Source organism: Lepeophtheirus salmonis, chromosome 12, assembly GCF_016086655.4.
Source record: "Lepeophtheirus salmonis chromosome 12, UVic_Lsal_1.4, whole genome shotgun sequence".
NCBI classification, from domain to species: Eukaryota; Metazoa; Arthropoda; class Copepoda; order Siphonostomatoida; family Caligidae; genus Lepeophtheirus; species Lepeophtheirus salmonis.
In genome coordinates, this window is record NC_052142.2 from 10691259 (window position 1) to 10708610 (window position 17352).

General features: G+C 30.3%; 1 protein-coding gene across 2 annotated transcripts in view; it reads right to left on the reverse strand.

Moving 5' to 3' along the window:
• The window catches only part of LOC121127012 (serine/threonine-protein phosphatase 2B catalytic subunit 2), a 56148-nt gene that overhangs the window by 12467 nt on the left and 26329 nt on the right, over nucleotides 1-17352 (reverse strand). For both annotated transcript variants that reach the window (XM_040722378.2, XM_040722376.2), the window contains exon 6: nucleotides 11348-11730. In XM_040722378.2, coding sequence (XP_040578312.1) covers nucleotides 11348-11730 — 383 coding nt within the window. The remainder of the gene's footprint in view (nucleotides 1-11347; nucleotides 11731-17352) is intronic.

A 17352-nucleotide genomic window follows, 5' to 3' on the forward strand; every position in this document is an offset into this window, starting at 1 on the left:
GAAAAATGACAATAAAAAAATTATTACACAAAATATTTACTCAATCAATAATGAAATTATTACCTAACATATTAATCTCATTCAAATTATGGTCAATTTACAACATTTTTGGTATGAGTTATTTGAGAGGAATGCATTATTTGGGCTTACAGCACGTGAGCATTCCGATTAGAATTGACTACTCCTATGAGAGTTTCATTGTTTTTAATGTTCTACCAGCCGATTCAAAATGCCCTCTGTGGGACAATGCTCTTTCATCTCAAACAATTATATTAACTTTTTGTTATACTTTGGCAATTCCAGAAGATTTAGACACGTACTACATAGGGAAGCATCTGAAGATTCAGAGGTAAGTGGTAATTTGAACATGAAATTATATGATTTTCCTCCTATGAATAAAGTTATAGTAATGCCCAATTATGTTACTACCATGAGAATAGAATTATGCGAGTGACCATTAGCTAAATATGAATTTATATAAAGTTTTTCCTGTATAGCCAGGTACATCTAAAGCACTAATTTTTCTTCTTCTTCTTTTTACTGACCTTGTAAGAAGTATGTGCAAAAAAACAAATTCTACTTCCTGTTAAAAGTAAGGGTGAACCTACAAAAAGACCGCTCGATGAGTAAGTGATGAATATAAATAAGACCATATAAATGATATTATTTTTTTTAAACGTTAAAAAAAAAAAAAAATGTCAATTACGTCCTCCAATGACCCCAAAGATCAATTATAGCTACAGTAAACAACTTATTTGTAATTTTAAGTTTCTTTACCCTATTACCCTATTTGAACCATTTCCCGCGAAGAATCTGCAATAATTTTTCAGTAGGCACCACACACAAGTTTTTTAAAATTTATTATTCTAAAACTACCATTTATTTAGCTATAACTTTAAATTAATACAGAGCAGTTATGATTAAATTAACAATTACAAAGTAAGAATAAAACAATTATAATTGAATTAAAAGTGGAAAAATGATTATAATTTAATACATCATTACTTTTTAAACTTCAAAACTCCCAATGTGGAATATATATATATATATATAAAGAACAGGTAAAGCACGACAAAGCTAGCGAATATGTATGTAAAATAAATATTTAAAACGCGGAAACATAATTAAAAATAAGTCACTAGACCTTTTAATAGTAATGAGAAAATGAACATTAATTAACAGTCCATTTCTTGCAGCGCTACTCTCTACATCAATTGCTTGCTTGGAGTCTACAATAATACATCTTAAAAGTTAGCATTAATTAAAAATAATTCTTATATTTAAATAAAGTATGCTTTATTTTTTTAGGGACAATGTGGAAAATTCCAGATCTTCTCCTTAATTGAAGAAAGCCAAGAGAGTTTCCCTTTTTTTAAAGGAAGTCTTCTTTGGTAATGTTGTTTAATGATCTTCGAGCTTTTGTGAGGATGGGGAAAAACGAATCTCATCAGATTTATGCCTCAAAATAATATTTTCAGAAGTTGAATCATAGAAACCGCCAATGACTGGATGATTAGCAGTATTATAGTTATTATTTCTAGCTATGAAAACAAATTGAATAATATTCGACTGGATTTGATCTTTCTCAAAAATAAGTTTTTTCATAATGATGACTTTCCATCAAATATCCCCCCCCCCTTCTTTCCATTTCTTCTGTAGACCAAGTCTTTATATCCTTGAGATCAATAGAGTAATAAATCATTTCATTCTCAATTTTATTTTGTATCTCAGTTAATGATGAGATAGACGATTTTTACGCAAAAAATTTGTGAACTTTATCTCGTATTAAAAAGACATCCCTGATAACTAGATAAGCATGATAGCATCCGATATTATCTGTTTTATGTGTGTCATAAAGGAATCACGTTTATTAGGCGATAGAAAAGACAAATTATTATGGAGATTATACTGTTGTTATCAACACTACTTTTCTTAATTTATTAAAACATAATTGGAAAATATAAAATATGGCGCCCGAGCCATACTTCAAAAATTGATTTCGGCAATTTTTGTAAGAAGTTTAACCTACTCATATTCTATATATGAGCAAAAAAAAAAAAAAAAAATAGCGTCGGATCTGAATGGGATCACCTTTATTTAGGGATATAACGGGAAAAAGTCATACTCGCCGTTATAGTAAATTCCATCTTTTATTTAGATACATATGTAATTCTTCCTTTAACTTTTGAATATTCATAATCTAGTCATAATTGTATTTGTTTCATTCATCATATTTATCAAAATATAATATTTCATTATTTTAAAGGACTAAAATATAAGTTTTGCTATATGTATAAATTTATGTAATACAGATTTTGATTATCCAGATTTACTAATCTGGATAATCAAAACCCCACTACTTCCACTTTCGACTCGGTTGTCTCGCTGTATTCCATAACTCTAAAAGATGTATCAGTTTCACGTATAAATGCATTAAGATTATGGGTACTTGCTATGGTTATTGAATTGTTCTACCTCTTCTTTAAAAAAATTCACTCAGTTATGTAGTCAGCATGCATTCAAAAATAACATTTCATTGATTTTAAATAGTTAGAAAAAAAAACCCCGAACAACTGCATCATTTTCGTGATTTGATTTTTGTATGGACGGCAAGGGCTGTATTTTAATTGTCCCTCATACTATATACACTTGTCCTTTACCATGACTAGTGCCGAAAAAATGCCATTCAGCATGGATATCAAAATCCATTTTGTGACAATCAGTTTTAAAAATGTTTAACACTTTTTGTATTGACCTGCACAGCCGTCGGAAAAGTAATACATCATTTTTATCAATCGAAACGAGGTTTTTAAAGATCCAGGAGTAACCCAAATACCCTGCGTAACTTGAGGCTTTAGAACTATTTTTTTTTTTTTTTAATAGAGGGTTTCCTTGAATGTATTAAATGAATTGGCGGTAGATTTTTAGCAATCCCATACTACTCCCGGGTCAATCCGAGGGTGGAGGGTATTCAACCATGTTTTAAGAGGACCAAAGCTAATTATTTCTCCCCCTCCATCATTAATAATCCACTCGATCCATTTCTTAGAAGATTGGATTGAAATTAAAAATTGCAAGGAAATTCTATTGCAATAACATTACTCACACATGAAGGTTCTTCCTTTGGGGACGGAACAAATATATATAAGATATTTGTATATATAATATTAAGCGAATTTATAATGTGTTATTATTCATTATGAAGCTGAACAAAACAATGGCAATTTTCTCTAGAGCAATCTTCCACGAGCAATTACCAAAAAAAATAACAGAACATTGCAGGATTACAAACTAAAATCCCTATAATATGACAGTAGGAGTGATATTCAGTTATATCTGACATTATCAATCCCATGATCATAAGCTTTACATTTTGGTAAATAGTACAAACACATACAATATGTAATCCACTTACACCAGCAAGAACGAATTTTAAAGGTCGAAGAGAAGTAAATTTAGAAAAACCTATACATGTACTCAATTATTTTTAACATATGTGTCACAGTAAATTATAAAACATGGTCAAACTGGATAGAACAAGAAAAAACAACTGAAATACAGTACATGTTACAATAATACAAGTTGCAATAGTGCAGTAGACTTATATGTATTACAAAACTTGTTAAAAATAATATATATTAAAAAAAATAATAAAAATAATATATATTAAAAAAATATATAATTTTTTTTTGTAAATAAGGCAGAATTTACTATTATGGAGATTATGACCTTTTCCAGTTATATGCCTGAATGAAGGTGATCCTATTGAGACTCGTACTCTAAAAAGTATTTTTATCTAAAAAAAAATGAGATCAGCTCATTTTAAATGTAGTTAAGGCATACTCAAGTACGAAAATCTATGTAAGGGAGTCAAACTTTGAGGGACTCCCTAACGGGACACCCCTCTCCACAAGACTAAACTTTTCAACATATTGTTTATTTGATGGTATAGACAGGAAGGGTGTTTACACTTGACATGGAATGCCCCTTCTGCGCTTGACGATGACGTACAAGGATAAGATAATACAACAAGAAGAGTGTTTACTTCAGTGAAGAAGGTTAAACAGGATTTTCGGTCGAAGTCAGGGTAAACAGGGAAGGATAATTTTGACAAATATTAGAATATGATGAGGATTTTCATTAATGTTTCGTCAACGACGACACACACCAGAATATTAAAATGCATACGTAAAAGAGTGCATCTTCACAGTATATAAGATGTGGTCATCCAAATGGTTCAATTGTAGTATACACAAACAAAAATTAAAGCCTAATCATAGGTAGTTAAAAATGTCTGAACACAGTAAAATAATAATATATTTGAGTGACCTCATTTAATGTGAAATACAGTGCTAATTGCAAACGCTTGAATAATAAGAAAATGATTCAAAAGTTGAGGCACCAAACAGATAAGGACACGTCTCACAAGAAAATCGACCTAAACTCCATATTTACTATTGTACTTAATTTTATTTATAAATTAATTTATCAAGATGTGAATTTTATTTATATGTAATTATTGCAATAATTATAGTCACAAATACGCATTTTGTGAACATCTCATTATACAATTTAACATAATATAAATACTTAATTAATTAACTACTATTAGATATTCATTCTACACTTTGGATACAAGGTTAGTCTGTTTTTGATTTGTTTTTTTGTAGTATCTAGTCTTTTTTTCATTATTTTAAAAAGAGAAATTATTCTATGAAGTAAGTCAGATTCCTTCCGAACCAGTTTATTTTTTGTTTTATTTTGGTTATAAGTAAAAACAATTTATGGTGGTTGTATATACATTTAAATAACTTTAGAAAACATTGAGTAAGACCTTTCCTGATCAATACTGTTTTAATCACACTATATATCGGTCCAGTTGGGAGGAAGTTTTTTTTTTTGTTCAAATAGAAAAAATTTCATTCCTTAGAATTCTTAATAACCCTGCCGACATGTATTAATAATTTTTGATTACGCCTAAGCAAATTCTTTGGACTAGTTATCAACTGATAAGACTAATTATTAGTATGTTATGGTATTATTACTATTATTGTCACATGTGTGTGTTCTAGTTTTATTCATTGTTAGTAGAATATAGCTTAAGGAGTAATTCTATTTCTAAGTACTAATAGAGTAATTATTCATTACAATTTACGCTAGTAGCAATATGGAGGCTGAAACCATTGGATCTTAATCCTAATTCTCTAGAGGCAATGATGGAATGGTGCGGCATTGGAAGAGGATATTTGTTTATCATTTCAAAAACTTCAAATATAAAATTCCCAATTTTTCTAAGGTCTCTAATATCGTGTGTCAACCCTATGGTATATGAATTCATTGAAGACTGAGGATTAAGAGTCAGCTATAAAAAAAATTGGACTCAATCTACATCAAAGTGTCAAACGAAATATTTGCTCGATATCTGCTAATTACAAGATGTCAGAAGACAGGGAGTCGTTGGATGATTTCTTTCCAGAATTCGAATAGCTTAGAAAGGATTGTGGGACCGTACTGCAAAGGAGTGTGGAGAAGAAACTGTGGGAGATTCGTTTATATCGGATCTTACGTCAATAGCTATACGTCAGACGCTTCTAGAAAACACATCATCAGACCTGAAAACTGCATACAGACCAGCATCGGCTCTTGATATTGCTCAAATAAATAGCAATACTTATTCCGCTTTTGAGGAAATTGTTGCCGTAGTGGAAGAAGATCAAAAAAGCCAGTAGATTTTGAAGATCTGGATTATGTAGAGAGCAGTAAGTTATTAAAAAAATAAAAACAGAAAGTATTTCTTCTATGGGTTCATACCTTACCAAAAAGAGAGCTTTTTCCAGCCAAAAATGTATGATGTAACAAATGCTCTATAGGTGGGTATTTTGGACGAATGTATAACTTGAAAGTATCTATTGGAACAACTGCAACAGTTTTATTTTCATATATGGTCACTATAAATACTTTTATAACGAAAGAATTATTTCATGCGACGACATATATCAACAATCCAAGGTAAAGCTTTATTATCGTTTTTATAGATTCGTGTGCCTCGGATAACTTTATCGATGATAAGGCTGTTGAATCTTTGAACTTGAGAGTCCCTTCATCGAGAAATATAGTAATGCCAAAGCAATCTTTAACTCGTAAATCTGAAGGGTTTGTTCATGTAAATTTCGTTCCAGGACTCAATAAAAAACTCTATAGGTAGAAATTTGCTATTAATATGTCGTTTTGAGCTTATTACAGACGCAAGGTATGTTTTCATTCATGTTCGATGGGTGGATGCCAACTAAAATCAAAAATAATAAAACAAATAAACGGCGAATATAACTAGCTGAGTTTAGTTTTTTCAATTATACATAGTCTAAGTGGGAAAAATGAATCAACAGACATGTTTAGACGTTCCTGTTGTCTGTTTAAGGAAAATAAAAAGTCGGTTCTACAGGATCTTCATTCCAAGTTGTGCCATCCTGCAGTATCAAGGTTGCTACATTATGTGCGAGCGAGGATTTTACCGTTTTCAACGAGTGATGTTCGTTCATTTTGTAGAATATGGGCCCAATTCAAGCCAAGATTTTAGAGGCATCCCAGGAATCCAAGGCCTGTAATAGTTTTGGGTGAACATCTAAGAATGATCCTCTAGTGGACAAAGTGGAATTCATTCACAGCAATCCGTCGTTTACTACAGTTAAATATTCTTGTGGACAGGAGTTATCTATGTTGTTAAGGACTTAGCTCCATATCCGGCGGATGGTATTGAGCAACTACTGACAAGGGATTCTTTACCTAACCCATCTACTCCTTTACCAAAGCTCTATACAGTTCCTGAAGATGTTGAATTGCAAAGATCGAATCGAGTTTCTAGACCACCAGAGCGCTACAGAATTTATATTTTATAAGTTATATATGTTGTTGTTTTGAGCAGGGAGCATGTTATGGTAATATTACTGTTATTGTCACGCGTGTGGGTTTCATTATTTGTTAGTATCGTAAAGCTTAGGGAGTAATTTTATTCGTAAATACTAATAATGTAATTATTCATTACATAATTCTTATACAATAAATTATATTATTTTTTGAAATTAATAATTTAACATCACAAATGATATGATATATACAAATGACTGAATCGAGCTCACAATATCTTTTTTAGTAATAATTAAAGAATAAGTTAGAGGAAGTTATATATCCTTAGATAAGAAAGTTCTGGTAATAGATACATAAATAGTTAGGATTTATAACTAATCCTTTGAAAGAAGTATTATAAATATCCAAATTATTGTTCCTTCTTTAGAAAATGGCTGCTAAAGAAACTCTAGTACAAAAGTCTGTAGACAAAATAAATAATTAAGAAGAGTCCTTGCCACTAACAAGAAAAACACACTTCATCACTTGAAGAAATACTACTGAATGCCATCTCATACTTCAGAAGGTTAAATTCAAAGATGAAGCCTACGGCATTTTTCGCTCAATTAATGCGGTGCTATATCATACCAAGCTAAAATAACATCACATCCTTTTTAAGCAAGATAGCTGACAACCACAGCCAAGACAACCTACTAGAACACGACAACTACTGTTAGACCGATTAAATGAAATCTTACACTAATTGAGATAAATAGATCGGGATTAAAATGAAACTAAAAACCATTTGACTAAGTGAATATGAATTGCTCAACACGTACTTAATGGTCGGTTGCAACATATGACAATAAGCCTGCAAGAACATGACTGATCTATTTGGAACTCTACTTGCATCAGCATACGTCAGTAGACTACATAATAACATGTAAGCAACTCAAGTATGTGCTATGGCAGTCAAAATAGATAGGAGCGTACGGGAAGAAAGAATTGACAATAAAAAGCCTAATGAAGACATCATGGAGGAAATATATGTCGAGAACAAATAGAAGTTGATAGTGCACAATCAATGAAGATATGAAGAATAGATCACGCAGATTTACACTATCCATACGTCTCAAATACCAGGACTTTCAAATAAGAGATAGTATACCAGTCCACCTCCAATGAAAAATGACAACAGTCTCCATTATAAGAAATCAACCCAGAGGAATATAGACTTAAAATTGATCTACGACAAAAAAAAAAAAAAAAAAGCGATTCGTTGAGATTCAACAAAACCAAAATTCCTTAATTGCAACAAGTTTATATATATCATATTGCCAAGAATATAAAGATTTACAAAAATACATTCCGACTGAGTTAGATTTGCTCTTCTAAATTGAAGGTGCTGAGAAAAGGAGAAGTATTGAACAAGCTGCCTTCTAGAGGAGCAAAAGAGTATTGGAGAAGTCACTATGTCTGAGACAGAAAAAGGTGATGATTTGATGAAACTAAGTCTAGAATAAGTAAAATATACATCAAACTTGCCAATAGCCAAATTAACAATCTCAGAGAAGATTGGAAACTGGCTCCGAAAAGAATACCAAAGTCTGATTTTAACGACTCTCGTCATTCAAAGTTCTGGGATTAAGTGGACCTAGAATCTAAGCAATTGTTTACTTTGTGATATGAATATGAAAAAGAGAACACGAAGACACTACAGGTAAGAAAACATCCACAAGGAAAAAAAAAAAGAAAGAAACTCAAAGCAAACATTGAGAAAAGGCAACAACAGAATGTAACTCACAAATTCTACACTACGCATAATTACGTGTTTTTTATATGAGATCAAAAAAAAGTTATAGACTAGATCATGTTTAATAGAAATACAAGGTTACACCATCATGTAATTGGGCGAGCTAGATTTTTCAATCTGATGGATTGTACCGACTGCTGGGCAAGGTAGGGATATTTTGACAAATCACGCAACCACCTATAGTCTATGACGCCACTATTTCTAGAATTTTCAATTTAATTTATCATACAGACTACTGGGCAAAGAAAAATATATTTTGAAAAAACATACAACCACTCATCTACTATGACGTCATTATTAGAAGTGTTGTGGAAGTCAAACATCACTTGTACACGCGTAATGGTATTACCTTGTATTTTTATTAACCTAGGACTAATTATGTTTTGTTCCTCATCGGAATGGATTTTAAACCTCACACAATACGAAACTCTTATAGTCTGACTAAAAACTTTTTATTTGTCACCTTATCAAAAACAAAATGCCATAGGAAAAAATTATGGAGCTCAGCATAGGAAGAGAAAGCAAGACTAACGCATAAAAAAATCATAGAAGTAGTATCAAAAAAATTAAACTAAGGATTTCTAAAGACTGCATCACATGCTCTTAAACCTATATTTAGACTGCTCACGAAGAATATATATCAAACTTGTTGCGAGACTAGGTCAAAAATAAAAATGGAAAAAATAATTTTTGATTTAGTTAAGATTGTAGAAACGCTAGAGGGAAAATTGAGAGTAAAAGAGGACCTCCAAAATATTATTTCAACACTTAATATTAGTAATAGACCTCTTCAAATTTGACTTTTTCATTAAGTATATGTAAACTGCATATTTTCCTCATTTTTCAACGTTGAAACTAACAAAATATATAAATAGCGTTGATTTTGGACATTAGATATGCCTACAGCAAGAGCCATTTAAGTTTATTGTCCACGTTTTTCAAAAATGCTACAAAATTCAAGATATTTTACTTTGGTTTTAATTGCAGCTACCCAGAAGTTAGTGGTTTTGCATTAAAAATGGTACCAAATGAAAGCTAATCAATTTCCTTGGATATAAAAGTAAACAAGTCAATACTTAGGCAATGCGCCTTTCTTAAAACTACCCATTGAATATCTTTTTCCTCACAGCAGGATCATTCACAGCTTCTCCACTTGTGAGTTATATGTCCATGAAATTTCTTAAGTTACAATTGTGCTTGTCATCTTCGGTTTTAAGTATTTTTCAACTTGGCAGATAACTTTTGGGGGTCCTTATCCAATGTTTCTCACATTTTGTTCGAATTGTTGAACATTAGATTGTAATGACAATTAAATCTCCCCAAAACAGCCTGCCATGAACCTCCTGATATTGCCTCTGATATGTCATGACGACATTTGATTTAGAGCATCTAGTTTTTCATCAAATAGCTTTGCTGCACCCATATTGATTATGCTCTTGCTCGATGTGGTATCCAGTACTATGACTACACTGTTGTCTATAAAAACATACCTTTATATCATCTCTAATGCAGAATTGAGCTCTTATATTCTAGTGGATTTTATGAAGGATTACACCAATAGTATTTCCCTTCTTCATATTGTGTATCACCAAAGACATGTGCCACAACACTGTCTACTGGATAAGTTTCACCAAGAACATATCTTATAAGTGTTCCATCCAAGTGTAGTCCAAAGTAATCGGGCGTATTTTCCTTGAAACCATTGTTATCACATTGGGATAAATTACGGTGGAATATTTATTCTATTTCGACTTGTTGTGGAGGCTAATACAACAAATAAATCAAAATCTGCGCTTCCTGCCTTAAATACAGCAGATACCATGGCTGGCGTCTATTTTTCAAAGAGTGACAACCGTTTTGTAATGCCCAAAAAAACAGTACTACAGTAAATTTAATATAAGGTACTGATGACCACACACAATTGTTTTCGTAATTTATGTCACACAGACTTGTTTAACTTATTTGAATTGTGGTCATAAGCGTACTTCAACAATTTTTAGTGTCAATAAATAAAATTTTTATTATGGTCTGGTTAAAACTTGAAACAAATATGTTTTTGGCACTGATGCTTATTAATATGAATGCATATTAATGATCGTATATAGAAAAATAAGAATGTTTGGAGGCTAAGTAATTGGATGCAATTTCGAGTACTCCCCTTCGTCTGAAAATCCAACAAATATTATTTTTTAAAAGAACTGGGATAATGAGTACACATTGCAGAAAAGTGAAAACATGTGGGAAATTATAAATTCGAAATTTTGCAAAGAAAAGAAGTAAGTCTATGAAGATTTACATGTAAAAGGCAGAATATTACTTGGTATTCGTAAAAACTTGGGATTTTTTTTTTTCCTTTTCGAGCACCGAGTAATATTCTGCCTTTTATGCCCACGAGCAGAGTATTTTAAATACTTTTTTTATTTACTTAATTAAACTCAAGTGCCAACTTAAGAGTTTTGCTTGTGGCACATCACTATTGTTATAATAACGAAACTTAAGTATTAAAAAATTAAAATTAAAGTAATAAACTTTTATCTCGCTTGAATTAGTTCCAACATTTAGGTCGTATAATATATTATACATAAAAAGAGCTGCACAGGTTAATTGAATTATATTTTCAATATTTGCAAGTACAGACAAGAATGTTAATCAAAGAATTAAAGTTAATTAATAAATATAGATGTGACATACCTTCAGTTTCTCCAGACTCTTCCCCATCGGACATTAACTCGTCATCAGAGCATATATTAAGAACATTTACCAACATTTCTGTCACTTTTTCTCCAACAAAAGGAAGACTCCACGTAAAAACATCCATAAAATTAGGTAGCCAATATGGATGAGGACTACAATTAAATTGACGTATGTTCATAACATTATTCTCGTACTTTAAAACAGCAGCTTTATTATTGTAAACATCTAAATAATTGGGTGCTGAAAAAATCGTTATAAGAGAGGGAAACCCTGTTGTTTGGCTTTTACGATACATTCGATATCCTGCATCTTGAGCTTCATGGGCTCGAATGATCGATAATAAATTATTCTGTTGCAAGAAATCACAACTTGCAGCATAACTAAGGATGAAAGAAAGAAAATTAAATAAGGAATTTGCCAAAATTTGTACACTTTAAAATTCAACATTGAGTGAAATTAATTTCCTTCGGCAATATAATACAACAACTATGAAGAAAAGTTTACTTAAATAAAAAAATGCAGAATATAATTGTTGCTAAACTTTTCAAGGCACACATTTTGTGGTATCTTAAAATTAGGAGTGGGCTGTATGAAGGGTAATTTTCTAGATTTTAATTTAGGCAGATTTTTTTAGCTTCCAAATAGCCAATTTTAAATGGCTGCGTCTCTTTTTTTTTAACTCATGATAAAGTATTATCTATATCTCAGCTTCTATAATGGTAAATACGATATCTAAAAACTATTTTTGGTGTATTTATAGAAGTAAAATGCCTGAAGACAAATTTTCGAATGTTTTAATTCAATTTTATTACAGAAATTTCGCAAAAACCAACAATTTTGAGGTACATTTCGATGTTAACTGTATTTTATTAATTAGAATAGGAATTTCACAATAAGAGTAGAAATCGTAAGTAAAGATAAAATGGAAAAAACAGACTAGAAATGTTTATGTAAAGACACAAAAAGATGTTAAAAATATCAACAATATCGTTTTTATTGGAAAAATATATACACAAGCTACATTCCTGTATAATCCCAATCTTCTGTACTTTCCTCCATTTAGCCTTCCTATGATCAAATGCCTTCATCTTTGTCATGTCTCTCCTTTCAATTGCTTCTGAGGTATAAGAGATGAGCATGAGGTCGTCTTTAATCCTCTTAGCTTAAAAAAAAAAATCGATTTTTGAGCTGATTATGCAGCCAAAAACCCAAACTTAGGTAGGTGTCTCTCTCAGTTCAGATTATTGATTGGCTGATATTCCTGTTGCTTATCTGACAATTTATGAATATTTTTATTATCCTCTCTGTTCTTCCAGTATTCCCTTCTACACTATTGCTTCATCCACTTTGCTCCATCTTTGCACATCTCTTTCAGATAGCACTTACCAATTTATATATATAGGCGTTTGTTGGTCATGTCTATATGCTTTCTCTTTAAATGGTATTCATCAAACACTCTTTTTTGTGTCGATTCAATTCAGCACATAAAATTTTGTTTCATTCTCAAAAAATTCATCGATTCCGAATAGGTCTTTAATCTTGTGAAAAAAATTAATTCTATTAAATAATGGGACCAGCTTAAGAACATTATGATTAAGGTGAAATAAGTTTGATGATTAAGAAGTAAAATGAATTTCGATTTTTATAGAACTTTCTTGAATTTAAAAAAGTTAAAACCATCAAGTTCATATTTTTTTGAAAAAAAAAACTATTCTTAAAAAATCTGAAAATTAGTTTTATAGAAATAAATATATCCGACATGATTTTCTATTATTAGAATGGGAATTTGAATGAAGTTACGTCTTTGAAAGATACTTTTTTGACAATGAGAATTGTAAATGAAAAGTTCGAACTTATCATACATTAATAAAATTCGGCAATTGTTTCGTACGCCAAAATATCCTCCTTTGTGAAATTTTTGCACCGACGTCACCTAGAACTTTTTGGATTCGATAGATCAATTATTTAAATGGTCATTCTGTAGAATTGATTTATTCTCAATTATCAAAAAGATATATAAATAAGTTGCCGTAACTAAATTAAGATAAAAATCATTTGCATTTCTTTTCGCGAGAAAGAAAGGAAAAACTGATTTGTGAATATTGTCACACTAGACATGTATTCGGTACATCAATGGCTGCCCATTTGTCGATATCAACTGTACAATAGAACGCTGAACAAGGTATTATTTTTGTAGAAATCCATCCAAGATATGCATATGGATGATCCACTTAGTGAAGTTGATGCAATACAAGAAACAAGGTATTTAGTTCAAGGCTTATTGAAACTTAATAAAGGGAGGCATTTTGAATTGAGAAAATGGCAAAGTAGTATAGTTAAAGTGTTGGATAATTTAGAAGAATTCTTAATCGCTAGATATAATTGGAAAGCAACTATGGATATCTATGTGTTTGGGCATTTTGTTGACCTCAATAGGGAAGATCATAAGATAAAATTGAAAATTAGTCGATGAAGAGTTTGTCTGACAATTTTTTCTTTCCTCATGGCTGTGGGGAAATCTGGAGTTCAAGGACTTTACACTCATTATTTGAAAACTGGGTTCATAGATAAACAACACAGGTTGACTGGAAATCCATCTAATAATCCGTACAATCGAAATATTAATGAAAGAAAATAAGTTATTAAATATTTTCTGGAGAACATAATGGAGGGTAATATACAAGAAAGAGATGCATCTCATTATGATCGATAGACAATTATGTTCCTAAGTCATACAAATAGGTAAGATGTATATAATAAATCATATTAAGACAAAAATAATCATAAATATTTTAGTAGATACACTTTTATTCGTCATTGGAATTGGGTATTATAGGACAGCGAATCGATGTTTCCCTTATTTATTATTTGCGGTAGTACCCGGCATTGCCCGGAGTTATTAGCTGTTGACGAACATAAATTTTTTAGTTTAATAATATATTATGATATCGCCCCAACAAATCTTTGATTTAAACTTCTTGTTTTTCATGAGCACACTCAATACATTCTCTTCCCAAGAATTAAAAACTGATAACAAATTGAGGAAAAAAAAAAAGATTTGATGGGCCAGTGAGTAATTTAATTCGTTTCTAAACCTCATTTAAGGTCTTATTCCTTTTTTTAAATTTTATATAAAGTACTTCCCTCTTTTTTTTCTTCTTTTTTAATATGAGTTGAACTAAACCCCTGCATGATTTCATTTATTTTCAACAAATGACCTATATCAGCGTGTTCAGTTTTTTTTTTCCATACAGGTATTCTATTTTTAACTTTATAAAAAATAGATATAATTTTTCTTTGTAGAAATAATTTTTACACTATTTGATTGTTATTTTATACGTAAAGTTAAAAAGGAATCAAACTTAATATTATAATTACTGTGCAAGGTGTAGAAAAAAATGATATAATTTAGCAAGGTTATACCATAAATCGTGTACGGCTGATATTTGACTTCCACCACACTTTTTAAAAGTAACGTCATATATCATAATTGGTTGCGTGTTTTGTCAAAATCCCTCAGCCTTGTCCTGCACTCAGTACGATATATCAAATTGAAAATTCTAGCAAGCCCGATTAAAAGATGGTCCAACCTTGTATTTTTATTAACCTTGATAATATAGAAGATTGAAATGGAGCGTATTTAAATTATTAAGACCTGGAAAATTACCACTAAAATCGTTTTTATCAATTTGTAAGATTATAATTAACTCATTAACCCCAGAATTGATTTTTTAAATGTTCCTTTAATTGGTCAAATAGAGTTGCATTGATTAATTTTAAGTATTACAATTACTCCATCTGACCAATGAATTGTCTTTGAAGTCATTCCATTAAGTATATTTCCTTCTCTACGCATATTGAGTTCTGGAGAATAAATTCTTCCGAGAGCGATATCCATTGACCTACGTCGTTCCATTGGTTTACTTTTTGTTAAATTAATTTTATTTTACATAATAAATTTAAATATGTAACACATAAAAGAAAAACGTAACTACTAATTAATGATATAACGCTAAAATTCAAAACATTGACATGAACGAGACATTAAAGAAAATCCTCTATATAGTGTTTTGCTATACAAAGCACACCTAAAAAATTATCACTGAGAAGAAGCACCCCCAAATAAATTTCGATTATAAAAAAGTTCGCTATAATGTATGACAGCCATTTTGGATTACTATTTGTAGAAGATTGGTTATTTCAATTGGTAAACGATGTGTGGTATGTTTAAGATCTGTTCCTAAACCTCAATTTCAAATGATAGGAGAAAATACAATTACATATTTAATAAATAAAAATTATATAAATTAATTGAGTTATCTCTCAATTTATCTTAAAAAATTGCTCAGACCAATATAAGTGATTTGCGGTAATATGGTTGATCTCAGATATACTAAATGGCATTTAATGTTAAAAGTTTAAAACACTTTAAAATCACTCCGTATTATTAAATTTTTTATTTTAATTCTTAGGTAAGGAAAAAAAGGTTCATCTGAAGAAACAAAATATATATAGGTTTTGTAATTTTAACTTAAACGGCAATAAATGGATATATGATCAATAAAAAAATAATAATCAATTGACCAATGTACTAACAAATACAGTTTTCTACAATTAGACATTTTATATAAAAAATATATATCGATAAATTGATTGACTAATCAATCATTTATCTCAATTTAAACATATACTCAGACCATGACCTATGTAAGTGATAAGCAGTGATATGGTTCATCTCAGGGCATATAAATTTCGTCATATGATAGTTGAAACACTTTTACTCACTCCGTAGTTTTTAAAATTTATATATCATAAAAAATGAAGGATAGAAAAAATACCTTAAATTTTTCTCTTCCTTTCCAAAAAAAACAAAAAACTGGGTATGCGATAATATTTCATATACCTTATAATTATGTAACCATATACTCCACGAGAAGCTCTTCTAAAAAGAAAAAAAAACTTAACTCCCATCAGAAATCTTCTAGATATCGTCCTTGTCACACCTTTAGTGCCTCTACATTAATTAACTTATTATCATCTCCAGATTCCCTTAATGGGTCCTGAAGTTTCTTCAAAAAAACGCATGTTCTTTTAATCAATTGTTTTTTGTTTTTGTTTTTTTCATAACGTGTAGGTTTGGATTTTTTTTTAATTGTCTATCAAAAAAAGTACTTTTCCTACAGTTTGAAAAATATTTGATGTAAATAGTGCTTCAAAGAAAGTTAAATTCCATAAAAAGATTATTATGAAAATTATGGGTATGTAATTAACTGATTTTACTATTTGTTGAACTTTATTGTAATAACTGTTTTAATACAGTTAACTTATTCAATTTTATCATATTTCAATAAGTCGTCCATTAAAATCTAAACACTTCCATCGATTCCATAGGCAGAAAGTATTCCCTGATCATGTAATTTGCATATACCTCTTATTTCTTAGCATTACAGTTTCTTACAAGATCGTATGCTTTTGACTAAAATTAATCTGTCCTCTGAACTGCAAAGATCTCATGTATATCATCGTCTGAGCTTCCTCTTTTCCAAGACTATGATTATCATTTCTTATTTTTCCTTGACATAATTTTCTAAAAATAATGAAATTCCTTCAAAGTATCAAAGGTATATGACATGACATTTGTAAATACTCATATTAAGTTTAAAATGCTTACTTTTTTAAAATTAAGCTATATTATGTATATCAATCCTACATTATTTTACCAGTAAAATATGAGCATAAGCTTTCTGATTTCAATTAATTAACATTATTAGTAACATTGTACAATACCTGTACAATAAAGTATTTAAACTTTGTAATACAGATAACAACAGATATGAATTCGGTCCAAGCGAGTATTTCAAGTTCAGAATGTGAATTATCCCCTTCTCTTATATCTAAGGTTGATAATTTTGTTAAGAATAGAAAAGCGTGCGAGGAGAAATAAATAAATACGCATGGCATCATTGATTAAATAATATACACCTTCTTCTATAAATCAAGAA